Source organism: Octopus bimaculoides, chromosome 2 (genome assembly GCF_046866305.1).
Source record: "Octopus bimaculoides isolate indiv1 chromosome 2, ASM4686630v1, whole genome shotgun sequence".
NCBI classification, from domain to species: Eukaryota; Metazoa; Mollusca; class Cephalopoda; order Octopoda; family Octopodidae; genus Octopus; species Octopus bimaculoides.
In genome coordinates this window covers 152,309,087-152,325,397 of record NC_142929.1, presented here as the reverse complement: position 1 = coordinate 152,325,397, position 16,311 = coordinate 152,309,087, and the positions used below count along the sequence as shown (strand labels likewise).

Genomic DNA, 16,311 nt, shown 5'->3' with positions numbered 1-16,311 from the left:
AAATTATACACAAAAAAAAAAAAACAGTAGTGAAAGAAACAAATTAATGTCACACACACAACAAATAAGCCAACAAGTGATAAAACATATATAAACATAACTTTAATCAATAAATACATATATATTTAGTAAATGTTACAAACATTTATTTAGAAAATACAATAAATTAGTTTCATGCTTTATATTTTATAGTTATTTTTGTACATTATTTTACAGAATTCAGAAGTGTATTGAAAATTTGACAAAATGCTGAACACAACCTAAAATATAAAACTGAATTTAGAATGTAATAATTTTCAAGTTAGGGATAGAGGTGTGGTCAACTGAATTAACTACTATTATATTGCTGATACTTACTTTATTGACGCTAACCCTCCACCCACTCAGATAGGATTTGAAATGGGAATGTGAAAGGACGTAACTAAATACCACAAAGCGTTCTGTTCATCCTGTACACATTGTCATTCACTTCCTTTAATAATCCAAAAACATTTGAAAATAGAGAAAATAAGCAACAGATCACAAGAAAAATGTGTGTAAACATTAAAGTACTCAATACATGCTTGCAGTGAAGTATGTTGAGTCTGTTGTGTTCATGGGTAACTATATAAATAAATTTATAGCATGATTTCGAAGTGAAGTTTATCTTCATGGATGTAATGAAGAGGTTCAATTGATCATATTTCACTTGTTACTTGTATGAAACCATGGTATCAATTTAACTATACAGTTACCTACACTATATAAAAAGCAGTATAAATTGTTTAATGCATATATTTCAAACTAAGTTTCAATGCTGACATGGTTTAACTTGTTCAAACAAATCTGCTACAGTTCATTTGTCCTCTCACCCAATATTGCAGAATTAAAAAGTTGATCAGTCCCGACTACATGGCTAAGTTTATTGAGTCACGTAGACAAGGAATCTGACAGGAGCACAAGGCCACACATCATGACGGACGGTATAGTCGATTAGATTGATCCTAGTATTTGTCTGCTATTTCAGTGACCTTGGAAAGATGAGAAGCAAAGTTGACCTCAGTGGGATTTGGACTGGAAATGTAAAGGGACATAACTACATACTGCAAGGCATTTAATCCTTTGCTTTATTATTTCAGCCTGTCACCATTCTGTACATAATCCTAATATAGGCACAAGACCTGTAATTTGGAGGTAGGAGATAGTTAATTACATTGACCATAGTACTCAACTGGTACTTATTTCATCGACCTCCAAAAAGATGAAAAGCAAAGTCGATCTTGGCAGAATTTAAACTTAGAACACGAAGACAGATGAAATACGGCTAAGCCTTTTGACTGGCATACTAATGATTCTGCCAACTCACTACCTTTGTAATGTATGTAATAATAATGCAAATCAGGAGACATTCTTAACACCACATCTACTACAGATGACCTTCACTAAAATATTGTGTATGAGTCAGCAACAAGTGTTGTAAAGCAGATACTTTATTAAATAGATTAACCTGTCTTTGAGGTACTAGTAATTAGAAATGTGACCTATGAAATTCAGGTATTACAGAGGATACATATGTGGTTAGAATTAACAATAAGATGGATAAAGAGAACATGTAACATAAGCTGGTTATAGAGAACCAGAAAGATATAATGAAGGGGTCTGGAGAATTTGCAAAGACTATGAAGCACAGCCCCTTCTTCCAGACCAAACCATTAAAAACATGAGAAGTCAATAGCAGATCTGACCAAGTAAAATGATGTAGAGGAAGTAAAATGTACTGTGTACACAAGTTATTGCTAGAAAAGAACTTTGCACCTTCAGACTATGAATCTGGTATTCTATTGATATTTTTCTCATCAGAATGCTTGCTGGCAATCTTCAAGTGATTTTTCTAACTAACATGCATGCATGCATACATTATATATATATATATGTTGCCACTGGAACTATGCTCAAAACTTTAATTCAAAGCTAGAGTTGCTTATTGTTAAAAAGGTCAGTATCACAAGGATATGTAGAAAAATATAGTGCCTGAAGATAGACTAATTTAAAAAATGATAATAGAAATATAAACATGGAGATAAATAATAAACTTTAACTTTATGGAAACAAATGTAAAAAAATAAATCTGTATCAAACTCAAAACATTTGGATATATTTGTTGCAACTGAAATTATAACAATCTAAATTGGTATTCAAAGATAAATTAATTTTCATCTCACTGATCAACTGGTTTTAAAGTGATACAGCTTAACTCTCAAATCAAGAAACCATTTAAACATCGTTCATAAAACTAATATATTTAACTAATGGAATGTTTTCATTAAAACTTCAATTTTTTTGTATACAAAATTCAAATTTAACAAAAACAAAGTAGAATAAACTCCTTAGTTAAAGAAACCTACTGTAACTATAAAGTATATGGAATCAATAAAGAAAAATCAATCATTTTCTCTACTAGCTTACCTCATTGTTTCCACATAACCAATATCCTGAATCATCTGAAGAGTATCTTATGTATTGAACTGAAACTTAACTAACTGTTATGATTCTTTTACTTCCCTATCAAAGACAAACCATCATGAGAATATATTTATTTTAAATGGTTATCAGCAAGTGGGAGTCCTCTTTAAAAACCTAAAGCTTGAAATTTTGATAGGATTCTAATGAGAATTGAAATTGCACTCTTCGAAGTTGTCTTTTGAAGGGCTTTTTTTTTTAAAATTTACCCCAAGCTTTCTTGACAGTGATACTCAATATATATATATATATATATAATCATTTTGTTCATTTTTTTATGCTGGCATGGGTTTGACAGGAGCTAATAAAAGCCAAGGCTGCATCAAGCTGTCTTGGCTTGGTTTCTACAGCTGTATGTCCTTTCTAACACCAACCACTTTACAGAGGGAACTGAGTGTTTTTTACATGGCACCAGTACCACAAAGTAACTTACAATATATATATATACATATTTTTATGAAAATCAAATATCTTTTACTTTTGCTGTGTGGTGACTACTGCAATTTTCATCACTTCTTTATTAAAAAACAATAAATAAATCTTCAATGCTAACTGCAAAAAAAAGTAGCAAATATCTTTCCTTAGTGATGTCATCAGCACCTTCAAGGTATAAATTTGTAAACAGGTAACTAGTTCCTCTTTGAAACTTTACAGCTTCACTTTGTTAAAATGTATGCTATAAGTACATTGTAAAAATGGCTCCCAACATTTGTTTCAAAGAATATTTACCTTTCACTTTCCTCGTAACATTAACAATAACACTGAGATCTATGATTATTTTACAAGTGAAAAATTTTCAAAATAAATAAAGAAGGGAATGTTATGAAAACCTGTTTACATTTTGCCTCACTTTTTTTCATTTTTAATGTGTTAGCAATATTATTTGATTATTAAAAACAAAAAATCAAATTTTTGAAGATAACTAAAATTGTTTTCACCATTTAAGAGAAAATACTGCCCAATCAAAGATGCTTGATATGAAAAATGAATACTAAGTTTGTGATTGTAGTTTTCATATTTATATTAACTGGGAGTAACATAAACTCTCTTAAAATGAATGTGCTATACAGTTCAATCCCACTTTTAGTTCTTCATTTTCAATAGAAAGTCAATGTTCAAACCCTACCATTGAAAATAACTGTCCTGTTTAGGGTTGTAGTAATTAAAAAAAAACAGAATGGAGTAAAATAATTCCTTGTTTCATTAACAGCTGCAGTAACACCAAACATTCCAGATTTACTATAACATTGAATATCAAAGTTATATTACAAAACTGAAAACTTGTTGGTTTCAGAATTAATATCTTAATGTCTTATGGTGATGAAAATAAAATGAATGAATAATCTACTGGAATAAAATAATGTTAATACCTTAATGACTTAGGGAAACAAAATGGATCAATAATCTAGTAGAATAAAATGTTTGTTCTAAAGGCTTCCTCCACCAAAAAAATTATTATTTACAAATAAAAGTGTCCAGAATGTTCCCTGTATATCTAAAACAAATGTCTGCTCATCTCTCCAAATGCAATGGGTTTTGGTAATAAGAAATGCAAATAGCTTTTATAATCACCATCTATATCACAATGTCATAACTATGAAGATAATTTCTCCCACTCTATATGAAGACAAACATGATAGCTTAGAGATTAACATGGTAAAATTAAAAAAAAGTTCCAAACAGTAAATTCAATTAAAATATATTCAACATTAGAGTGAATCCTACAGTGTTTGTAGGAGTCAAAAAAAAAAAGGGACTTTTAAATAAAATAGATATGAAATACTGTTACAAAAGAAATATATACACCCCAATATATACATAAAATGTCCTTCAAAACTTAAATGTAGATTGCTTTTCTGAGAAATATTTTACAAGAGAAAAATATTTGAATGCATTAAGTAGTTCATCTCTTTCACTATTGCTAACTGAATTTTTATATTTCTTTAGAAACAGTCTTGCATATAAAATAAGAAGAAACTTTACCAACTCTTCTTTTGCAAAAATAAACAGAATTTAAAAACCAATATTATTGTAAACAATATAAATAAGCATTGTTATGTTATAATTGTGAAGAAACTGGAGATTCTAGTGGAATGTATCATCATCGGTGTCATAACGATTCATTTGTCTCTGCCGACTTGTCAAGGAAACCTCTTCTTGGTCAGAGCTACAACAATAACAAGAAATGTCTATTAGACTATAACTACTTCGATAATATGGCAGATAAATTACTGAATAAAGAAGGTGAACAAAGTACATGAGAAAAACCAGTCAGAGGGAGAGTAGTATAAAAAAAAGATAAAAACATTGAAACCTGTCAATTGCTTCTCCCAGCTGGTTTTAAAGACAAGAATCACTTCCATTCACATCAACTCATTTTCAAAAAAATTTATCATTGATTTTATTGGAGTTATCTCCATTGCTTTTTTTTAGATGGAGAATTTATTACTGATTACATGAAAGTTAGCTCAATGTGTGTGTTAGTGCATCATTGTATCATTCAGACTATCATATGTTTAACACCAATGGTCACCTCCACCACCCCAATTCCAATAAGACATTAAATGAAACAAAAGTTGTATTAGAGAAAGAATTTTTTCATATAAAAACACACACACACATATATATATATCATCATCATTTAACGTCCGCTTTCCATGCTAGCATGGGTTGGACGATTTGACTGGGGACTGGCAAACCAGATGGCTACACCAGACTCCAATCTGATCTGGCAAAGTTTCTACAGCTGGATGCCCTTCCTAACACCAACCACTCCGAGAGTGTAGTGGGTACTTTTTACATGCCACCAGCACTAGCATTTGGCTTATTTAATAAGCTTATTAAACTTTATTAAAACACCATATTTCATGAAGTTCAAGGTTACAAATGTGTTTACATGGACAGTTGGAGAGAGCACTGATGAAATCCTAATACAGGATTAAAGCTAATTTGGCCAATCTTTCTTTTTCTGTCCATGATGATATTACATACAAAGAAGGTGTTTACATGTCTACACATAGTATTGGCTTATTCAGTATTCTATTATCTGAAATAGTAGTTGTGGCTATTGCCAGTGCCGTCTGGTTGGCACTCGTACTGATGGCATGTAAAAAGTACCATTCAAGCATTAGGCCTCATGGAAGCAGCAACAGGTGACCAAGATCCTTGGCAATATATCATGCTTGTGTTGACCTGTCAAGCCAAGCGAGACCATAGTCGTGGTCAATGCCAGTGTCAGGCTGGTGTCATGTACAAAGCACCTGCTACACTCAGAGTGATTGATGTTAGGAAGGGCATCCAGCCATAGAAATCTTGGCAAATCAAATTGGAACCTGGTGCAACCTCCCAGCTTATGAGTTTTCAGTCAAACCATCCAACCCATGCCAGCATGCAAAGCAGACGTTAAACAATGATGATGATTATATATGTACCAAATATGTAAAACACGGAGGTATTTTTCCAGACACAGATGGTAACACTTTAGTTATGCATATTACGTAATGTATATTACACAATCGTCCATCAGTCATTTAAACACAGTCAATCAAAGAAATATATTATTTCTTTGATTGGTTAAGATCAAATGAATGGTGGGACAACCCATTCAAGTAAAGTGAGTGCAACAGAGGAGATAAATTTCTTTCAAAAACCAAGATTAAGCTTACCCATAATGCACTTCTTCATCAGAATCATTCAACATAGAAAGAGCTGGATTGTCCTTGAAATGGGTTTCTTAAAATATAAAAATGTCATTTAATAAAGAATGACAGAATACAAAATTTGTTATAAAATAACGGTTTACAAACAATTTCAATTTTGCGTATATCAATTTAGTACATATAATCATTTAAAATATCTGATTCTTATTGATGGTCCCAAAAATTTGATATTACAATATCAACAACTCTTGTCCCTTTGACATGTGATATGATCTCTAAGGTGATGAAGTCTAAAATATTTACTAGTAGATTATGTGGTGAATAAAAGAAAATGAAGACGGTTATTTTACTACAAGAGAGATCTTAACCAAGTTCACTGTGAACCATTGTCTTACTTTCCAATAATATTCTTGTTTAGCAATAACATTTCATTAATTCAAAAATGGTTGTCTTTGGCCACACTAAGGACTTGGTTTTCACTGCAGAATATGTCTAAGATCTACAGAGGTAACAGATTTCCTTGCATGTGAAAAGTAGACTATAAGAAGCATGCATAAGAAGTGTGATTACTATATAATACTGAAAGTGAAGCATGTACTGAGGTTGGTGAAAAACGAGGTATGATCTGTTGGATGTATGAAAGAGTGCAAGTGAAGTTTAGAGAGTGACTGGATTTGAAAATCATGACTGTGTTGGTATGTATGGATAACAGTTGGGTGGACCTGAAGTAGACATTAAAAAAATGGTAAAATCAGATCTTTGTATGCTAACACTTACAAACGAGATTATGGATATCCAAGAAAATAATACAATGTATGGAAGACCAATCTAACCTATGTCAACATGATGAATGCTCTGTAATTATCACAATCACCCTCTCAAAAATTCAAGTCATGAATGCTGGATCAGGGGATAGAGAGACTAACAATTTGAGCAGGAGACTAGAATAAATTGTTTCCCAATGAAAAGACAGTGCAAAAAAATGTCAGTCATTACATCATTTCACATTACAACATACACAACTTGTTTTTATTCAAATCTCTGTTGGGGAAGAGAAATAACAGAATTTTGACTACAATATTTGGCTGGTATTTTGTTTCATAAATTCCAGAAGATTGAGACAAATAGATTACTATGATAATCATAGTCTCAACAAGGTAGAACATTAGACTGCTGTCTTCACAAGCTAGGTATGAAATCTAAGATTTTCAATATAAAGTAAATGGATGGTTGCAATACTATTCCAAAGATATTGATATAACTGTAATAGCTAAAAAGCCAGCCATAGATTTTGTTTGCCCATTGCTTAGCTATATTTTACGGCACCCAGTTAAGTCAATAAGCTCCACAAAAAAAAAAATTATGCAAGGAAGTATATATGTTTTCTTACCATAAATAGCATTTTTCGAAGGGGAATACACAAAGGCCATTGTGTAAAGGTAAAAGTTGAGTAGACCATAAAAAGAGACAAACTCAACAGAATTCTGGTAACGAGTTGTCAGCTCAGATACAAAGTTGTCTTGCAACATGGATCCTCCAAAGCGTAAGAATGTAATTGCCACAGAAACCACCAGAATTATTAACATAAAAACAGTCAGGAATTTCAGCCTAATATCTGGAAAATATTTAAAAAAATTAAACAGATATTTTTTTAATTCAAAGAACTTGCATTTTATAGTTACAAAAATATAAATGAAAAAACAATAATATTGTAAAATTGTGTGTGATGCTCCTTGGAAAAGGTCTTAAGAATCAGTACTTAACTGTAGCTTCATAGCATGAAGCAGCTACTATTTCCTAGGTGATGTAGTGGTATCTATTGATAGTGAACTAAGGTAATATAGAATAAAATATTTTCCCCAAAAACAGTGAAACACCTGTAGTAGATTTGAACTCCTAACTTATGAGTAAGTAATCCAAGCCGTATGCATTTATCCCACCTATGCATAGAATAGAGAAAAACCAATCATGTCCTATAACATCATGGGAAAAAGTCAAATTCACAGCAAGTTAATGAACTTTTATGGATTGCCTTTTGCCAATACAGACTACCACTGGTTTCCTTGGATTCAAGATAAGATCTTACCTTAACACACTACCTCATGGACAAGCTATGTCCTCCAATCAATTTACTACCACTCTATTTACATCTAAACAAGCAACTTGTGTAACAACTCAACCCATTTCATTCACTTCTCCTCAACAAACAAATGGGGGTTATTCAGTCTATGAGATACAACATTCAGATATTTCTGAAAATCATCACACCTGACACTTTTAAAAGAAAGGTGATGTATCAGAAAACTATAGTCTTTGTATATTGGGATGTTCATGACTGCAATGTGTTTGCACATAGACCAAATGAATCAGAGCTGATTTGGAGTTTAACAGCAACAACTACTTTTCCTCCCATCATCTCTACAGTGTCTTCTAAAACAGCACACCAAACACTTCACCCAATCCTTCCTCCCCAGAACTGCAACTCCCTAGATTTCTCTCAATATTTTTCCTACAGGCATCAACCTACAAAAATTCAAAGTGACCTTCAACTACATGAACCACTTTAATGTGAAAAGGCCTTCAAAGTACATGAAAATACTGCACCGCCTTCCCTTAAACTAAATTAACAAAGAATAAAAAAATTTGTTGAAGTTTTATCACCCTTGCCAGGATGAACATCAAATCTAACTTTGATGGGGTCTGAATTGAAAAATGAGGGACAAAATTAAATACAATAACACATGAAATAAGTCTTAACAGTCAAGTGTCTGGGTCGTGTCCAATGTTGTCACAATAATTTTAATTAATGAATATTGAAAAGAAATTTCAATGTAAGCTATTTACCAAAGTAAGGCATCGTCTGCAATTCAGCAAATGCTTGAATTAACAAATAACTGAGATAGACGAGATAAATTCCACCTACAATGAAGAAGCAAACCTTGATACCCTGAAAAAGAAATTAACAAAATAAAATGATTTACTTCAATATTCAAAATACAAACAAGTTAGAAATAAACAACACTCAAAAATATACATACATTCCATCTCATACACGCATAATAAATAGTCGTTGGCTGGATCTGCTTGATATAAGCCAGCAATCTTTAGAGTAGCAACTACATGTTTTAATTTCTTAACCATTAAATTATCCGGTTTGCATCACAATGATAAAAAAAAACATATTGCTATCAATTCAAAATTTTGGTGTAACAGCTCTTTAAAACAAATATACTTCTTGCCTTAGTTTACTCAAGCGGTGCTGTGAAAAGCTACTCAACTACAATTAACTACCCATGAAATAATTCCATTTTCTGTATTTGAGAATATTTAGAGTGATATTATCTAAGGTGAAAAAATCCCCAATATTGAGAGAATGTGATCAGCGTGGAAAAACAATGAATTTGATATTTAGGACAAAATAGACATGTCTATGAAGCAAAAAATGCTCATCAAAATAAGTCTTTCAATAAAATAAGTCTTCACAGCAAGACTAAATCTATCCACAATGTAGAATGAGTTTATAGCATTGCTAGATAACAAAAGCAAAATATAAAAGTTGCAAGAAATTAGCCATGGTGAATGTCAGAAACAATAATTGCCATAAAGCTCCAAAACCAGTTAGTGTACACTGAGGAGAATGTTCTAATGTTTTGAAACCAAGTCCTCCATCAAAGATTTATTCTCCAGTGATGTGTCTTTTCTGCAATGTTACAAATATCTTTTTCTCAAGACACACCTATTCTGGCATATCAACTTGATTTTTGTAAACATTATTAGCACCATTCTAATGCAATCAAATAACATTAGCAAATAGATTAATTAACTAATTATGTTACCTAATAAACATCTAAGTAGCTTCAAATATTTCTTAGAGAGAAATTTTATTTACTATTCCAAGACTAATGTTACAAACTTTTTTTTCAAATTTGAAATATTCACACAGCTGAGAAATTAACCCAGATAGTAGAGCTCTTATTTAGTATGCAATTACCAGAATCAAAGCATGGATTTTATGTAGTTACCTTTTTAAAATGTACAATAGCTGTGGTGTTTATGTACCAAACAAGTGACCACAAGACTCCAAGTTCAAAGATTACTACTGCTGTCATTGTGTTATACTCTTGTGTAAGGCACATAACTCTGCTTGGTCAATTATTCACCACCACCACCCTCCCAAACCATCTTCATGGTTAGTTAAGAAAAAACTGAAAAATATAAACAATTTCTCCAAACCATTCACTAATACAAACATGGAAAAATAGTTTGATGTATCCACAATTTGGAATTATTAAAAAAATCTTTTTTTTTCCAATTTTTTAAAAATTATATTTTAATCAACAAGAAATAAATACCCACCATAAAATTAGTGTGATCCAAACGATAATAAAATGTTGGATCTCTCAGTTCATTATACTGTTCCCATGATGCCAGTGTCACAGCAGCTATCCATAACAAACCGACAACTATTAATTTTGGTAAATAGAATTTTGAGAACCGTCGGTCTGTCTGTATGAAAATGAAAACAAAAGTTAACACATTGTAGAAATACAAATGCAAGATAATTGAAACATACTACAGTTTTTGCTGTATTTTAAATTACTTCTAACAAGGGAATAAAGCCACAAATTTGGGGAAAAGGTATAGTTGATCAGACTGACTACTACTTAAAGAAATGACTCTAGTGAGAGATGAACTTACAATCCATGGGTCCAAAAACTCATATCATTTAAATCCAGATGAGGTCAACTTCACATTTCCTCCTTCAGCTGCATTTAAATTACTGTTGACTGAATATATAATTTTCTAATGTATCAGATAAGTCTTAGACATTTAATTGTTAACCTATGCTTACATATAAATGTACACATAGATACATATACACACATGTGTATGTGTTGCATTATTCCGCTTCGTCATTGGAACAATGTACAAACACATGCATCCTATGATCCGATGATATCACTCGCAGCTTAAAATACAATGTGCATTTGTACAAATCTAGTGAAGAATTTTCTCTCAGCTCTCTTCCAGCAGTGAAAGGCCTTATTACATCCAATTAAACTGGAATGTGTTAAATATGACTTTACACAAATGTACTTAATTCAAAGCTTCGTCATGCAACATTTTATCTGTATGTGTGTGAGAGAGAGAGAGAGAGAGAGAGAGAGAGGGTGTGTGTGTGTGTGTGTGTGTGTGTGTGTGTGTGTGTGCATGCACGTGTGCGTGTGTTGCATAAAGTAGAGTTGCCTACACACACAGAGGCAGAGTTCTAATAGCAGCAGCAGATAATTATAGGAGCAGAAATCATAATTCTTGCACCAAATCACAGTAACATTAAGGTATCTGTTGAAATTTAAAATCTATAATAATATTCCAGAAATGAGGAAACTGAAGCAGAAAAAGAGTGAAGTCTTAGCTTTGAAAAAAAAATAACTATACTCTAGTTTGTGTATTAAGTACACTTTCACTCGATTGCATACACACACATATATATTGATGTATTCATGCATATTCCTCAGATTGAGCCCAACCAAGAAGCTGGAAAGTCTAAGATAGTACAATTATGTTTTTCTCATCTCATTTTCATACACAAGTACACGAGAATATGAAAGGAAAAATAATCAACTCACTTGTCGAATGCCATGGTAAAGACACAACCAAGAAAGTAATAATGCACAGAGGAATGTAGCCTGGAATATTCCATCCAACATGCCAGGTAGCCAACTATTCACTAGGAACGTTAATGGAAAAATAGGGTCTGCAAAATATAACAAGACTCAGATAATTACTTCTGCATATATACTTAATGAATTTTTTTTAGTGAACAACACCTCATCCTCAATTATTTATAGCTCAGTGAATGTGTTTTGACAATATCACCTCATCCACTCAATTTGATCACTTTCATTTATAACAAAACAATAATTTAAGCATTAAAATTTCTTTCTTGACAGTATTTTTATTCTTATCATTTTCGTTGTAATTGGGTATTTTTATTAACAGATTTGAAAATATTCTATGGACAATGCACAATGGAGTTGACAGAGTATATACCATATAGTATTTGGTTATGTCTCTTTACATAGAGTTAAAATCACCACATACATCAACTTTGCCGTTCATACTCCCAGAGTCGATCAAGTAAATAGCTTGATATAATCAAATAAATCCTTGAAATCAAAGCACCAGTATAGCCACAGTTCAATAACTGAAATGTATAAATGAATGAAAGAACTTCACTAATGAAGCTGGGTGACCTCGCTGGTGCCACATAAAAAAGCGTCTAATCCACTGTTAAGTAGTTGGCATTAGAAAGAGCATCCAGCCGTAAAAATCAAGCCAAACCAGACAGTGAAGCTTGGTGCAGTCCTCTCACTTGTCAGCTTGTCAAATTCAAATCGCCCAACTCTTGTCAGCATGGAAGACGAGCATTAAATGATAATGATAATGATGTGAGACCTTAGGCGATATGTTGTCCTTGAGAAGACCCCCATATCAAGCCAAGTTCAAATTGCATTCATGGCCAATGCCAGTGTCACGTAACTGGCACTCGTGCTAGCACATAAAGAGCACCCTTTGAACGTTGGGCAATATGCTGTGCTTAAGAAGAGTTGTCAAGCCAAATGAAATCATAGAAGTGGCTGAGACCTTTGGCAATATACCATGCTTGAGAAGACCTATCAAGCCAAGTGAGATTGTAGTAGTGGCTGATGCCGGTGATTCATAAGTAGCACACATGCTGGTGGCATGTAAAAAGCACCCCTACACTCTTGGAGTGGCTGGGGTTAGGAAGGGCATCTAGCTGTAGAAATCATGCCAAATCAGATTGGAACCTGGTGCAGCTCCCCCAGCTTACCAGTTTTCAGTCAAACCGTCCAACCCTCGCCAGCATGGAAAACAGATGTTGAACAGATGATGACATGCATCAACAACAATATTTACATGTTTTTCCATGCTCGCATCTCATCACCTGTCATTTCCTTCATGTGATTCAAGCTTTTTTACTTCTGTCCAAGTCTCCTTCATTTTTTTACTTCTGCAGATCCCTTGATCTCTTGGCACTTCTTTACCCAACTATTATTCTCCAGACTCATCATATGTCCACACCAGTACAGTCTCCCCTCTTGCACACTACATTTTATTTCCCTTAAAACCGACTCATTTCTGTTCTCTCAGCTTATTTCTGTACTGTCATTCATGCACACAAACTATATATATAAATTAATAAACATATTCCCACTATTTTTACATACAGGTAGTTTTGAAGTACAGAATTCTCTGACAGGTAAAATTTTTACATTTAGATGCTCTTAACAATTTAGATGTTCCTACTGTAAAGTACAGTATCTGTCTCTAACTTTAAGCCAAAAAGAATGTACCTTTCTCGAGAACATAGCAAAGTGATCTAAAACCAGGTTAAACAAATTGAAACTTGGAAATATAAGACACATAAATACTGTAAAGTCTGATTTTCTTATATCTACTCCTTCCAGCTTAAATAAATAATGTAACACTGAAGTTTAACAAAGATACTGATTTCTTGCTAAGAAAGGCATAACAAAAATTTAAATCAGACCTCAAGTTGCTAGGGTTCAGAGATGAAATGACAAAAGTGGTAACATGCTGTATGGCAGACTCATCCAACTTATGCCAACATGGGAAAAAACAGTCATTCAAACATTGATAAAAACATTAAGGATTAATGTTGGCAATGTTATTATCAACATCTGAATTGATAATAATACAGTAACTCAGATTTATAGGGCTGGGAAAATGGGGATTACATCATCATCATCATCGTTTACATCATCATCGTTTACATCATCATCATCGTTTAACATCCGCTTTCCATGCTAGCATGGGTTGGACGATTTGACTGAGGACTGGCGAACCAGATGGCTACACCAGGCTCCAATCTGATCTGGCAGAGTTTCTACAGCTGGATGCCCTTCCTAATGCCAACCACTCCGAGAGTGTAGTGGGTGCTTTTACGTGCCACCGGCATGAAGGCCAGTCAAGCGGTACTGGCAACGGCCATGCTCAAAAAGGTGTTTTTTATGTGCCACCTGCACAAGAGCCAGTCCAGGGGCACTGGCAACAATCTCGCTCGAAAGTTCTTACGCATGCCGTGGGCACACGTGACAGAAAGGCGACGCTGGGCACAGGTGCCATCACGATTTCACTTTACAGAAAATGTATATCTTTTCTTCCAAGATTGTTAGGAGCAGGAGTGAAATGAAATGGCCTCAACTGAGAATCAAAAACTGGACCACAGATCCAGCACACTGAGCTCTTACTTTCTATTTTGCTAGAATATTAAAATACATAAATAAAGATGATGTGTTACCATTGTAGAGCAAGAGTAAAGGAAGTAAGACTGCTATCCAACGTTGTTCTATTGACCAATCTTTTATGGAAAATTTCCTCAGGGAATGAGCAAAGAGGCACTGGAAATAGAGAATGAAAACAATAGCTTCAATGAATAAGAAAATACAAATAAAGTCATTTTATACACATTTCTACCATTTTGAAATATTCAAGAAATTTTTATGGTTGGAAAGATTTTTCCAATTAAAAATATGGATTTATCTCTCTTTAGAATAACAAATTTAATACTGGATATAACTTGCCAAAATCCCAGTCAGAGCAGGTTTTTTTTCCTGTGATGACCTTCTCCAAGTAAACAATGAATCATGACATTTCCAGAAAAATAAGTTTATGCATCATTCATGCCTTTCTCACAAGAACTAACAACGTAAGCTAAATGTTGTCAAAAGCCAGGATTACTGTCTTTATAGTGATTGCACTATTCATTCATCAGGCATTTATCTGTAGAGGTGAATATTAACTTACAGTGTAGTGAATCTCCTCTGAACAAAGGAAAACCATTCTCATGACATGATAGTAATGAGAACTTGTGCCCATTAATTTACACAATGGCCAAATTCACATTGAACCTATTAGCAATTCATGTGATGTTACATCAACAGGTGTATCTAATAATCCTTATTATAATAGTGGCTCAAATACAGCCACTATTATATACATTGCTGCTCACGGAACAAGGATTTTTCTATACATACTGTCACCCTGAAAAATATCATTTCCTTTCTCGACATATTGCTTCATGGGGAGCAGATTCATAAAAACTTCAATAATAGACACATAGAAGTAAATATCAAACACCAGTTAATCATTCTATTTCTCTGAACTCAACCAATAAGGATCACACACACACACACACACACACACACACACACACACACACACACACACACACACACACAAACACACACAGTAACATTTCACCATATTTCTAACAAAATTTCTTGATGCCAAAATTCAAACCCTTTTATATGTATCAAGTTTAACTTGCCATAAGAGATATTTGGCTGCTACTTCTACCAGCTTGGATGATTGTATGAAAGCTACCTCATTGACTCATATGTATGCCATGTATGTAGTTACTATTAGGCCCACTCCAGCCTAGATCAAGTAAACCAATCATATAGGACCATCCCACCTTTTATCAAGACATACTATATCTAAGACTATTTAATCTAATATAGCTTTCTTTTTTGGAAGATGATAGTGTGTGATTTGAGAGAAATTTGACTACTATATCTAGCAGGTCAAATCACTACATAGGACCCCACACCTCCTCATTAGCTTGTATATGATGTGTAACAAACATTGTTTTATATAATAATGTGAAACTTACTGCTGTGATAAATGTGAATACTAAGAATACAAATCTTAGCCATATTTCAAGCTGAGTGAAGTTGACATTGTAACTTTTAAACTGAAAATAGAAGCAAAATTGGACATATTGGTTAAATCATATAAAACACGATAAAAGCAAACAAAACTAGAAAAGCACTCGGAGAGCGCAGACCTCCGCCAAACTAGCAGGAGCAGCACTACGACGACGACCACCACCACCGCTACCACCATATCACAATCACCACCACAACTATCCTACCACTATCACCACCACCACCACAACTACCAACATCATCAGCAGCATTGTCATTACTTCCACTTCAACCACATACACCATCATCAACGTTATCATGACGGTTACCTTGACAGTCACTTTCATCGCCACAACCAGTATAACCACTGCAATACCACCATCATACAGCTAACACTA

The 16,311-nt window shown here is 33.4% G+C and overlaps 1 protein-coding gene across 3 annotated transcripts in view; it reads right to left on the bottom strand.

The window, feature by feature from the left end:
• Window positions 1–80: 80 nt before the first annotated feature.
• LOC106872132 (transmembrane protein 181) overlaps window positions 81–16,311 on the bottom strand; it is a 67,727-nt gene continuing 51,496 nt past the window's right edge. For all 3 annotated transcript variants that reach the window (XM_014919003.3, XM_014919004.3, XM_014919005.3), the window contains 8 exons: window positions 15,880–15,960; window positions 14,506–14,605; window positions 11,789–11,916; window positions 10,515–10,664; window positions 9,003–9,105; window positions 7,549–7,773; window positions 6,165–6,231; window positions 81–4,666 (listed from right to left, as the gene is read on the bottom strand). In XM_014919003.3, coding sequence (XP_014774489.1) covers window positions 4,585–4,666; window positions 6,165–6,231; window positions 7,549–7,773; window positions 9,003–9,105; window positions 10,515–10,664; window positions 11,789–11,916; window positions 14,506–14,605; window positions 15,880–15,960 — 936 coding nt within the window. In that variant the 3' untranslated portion in view covers window positions 81–4,584. The remainder of the gene's footprint in view (window positions 4,667–6,164; window positions 6,232–7,548; window positions 7,774–9,002; window positions 9,106–10,514; window positions 10,665–11,788; window positions 11,917–14,505; window positions 14,606–15,879; window positions 15,961–16,311) is intronic.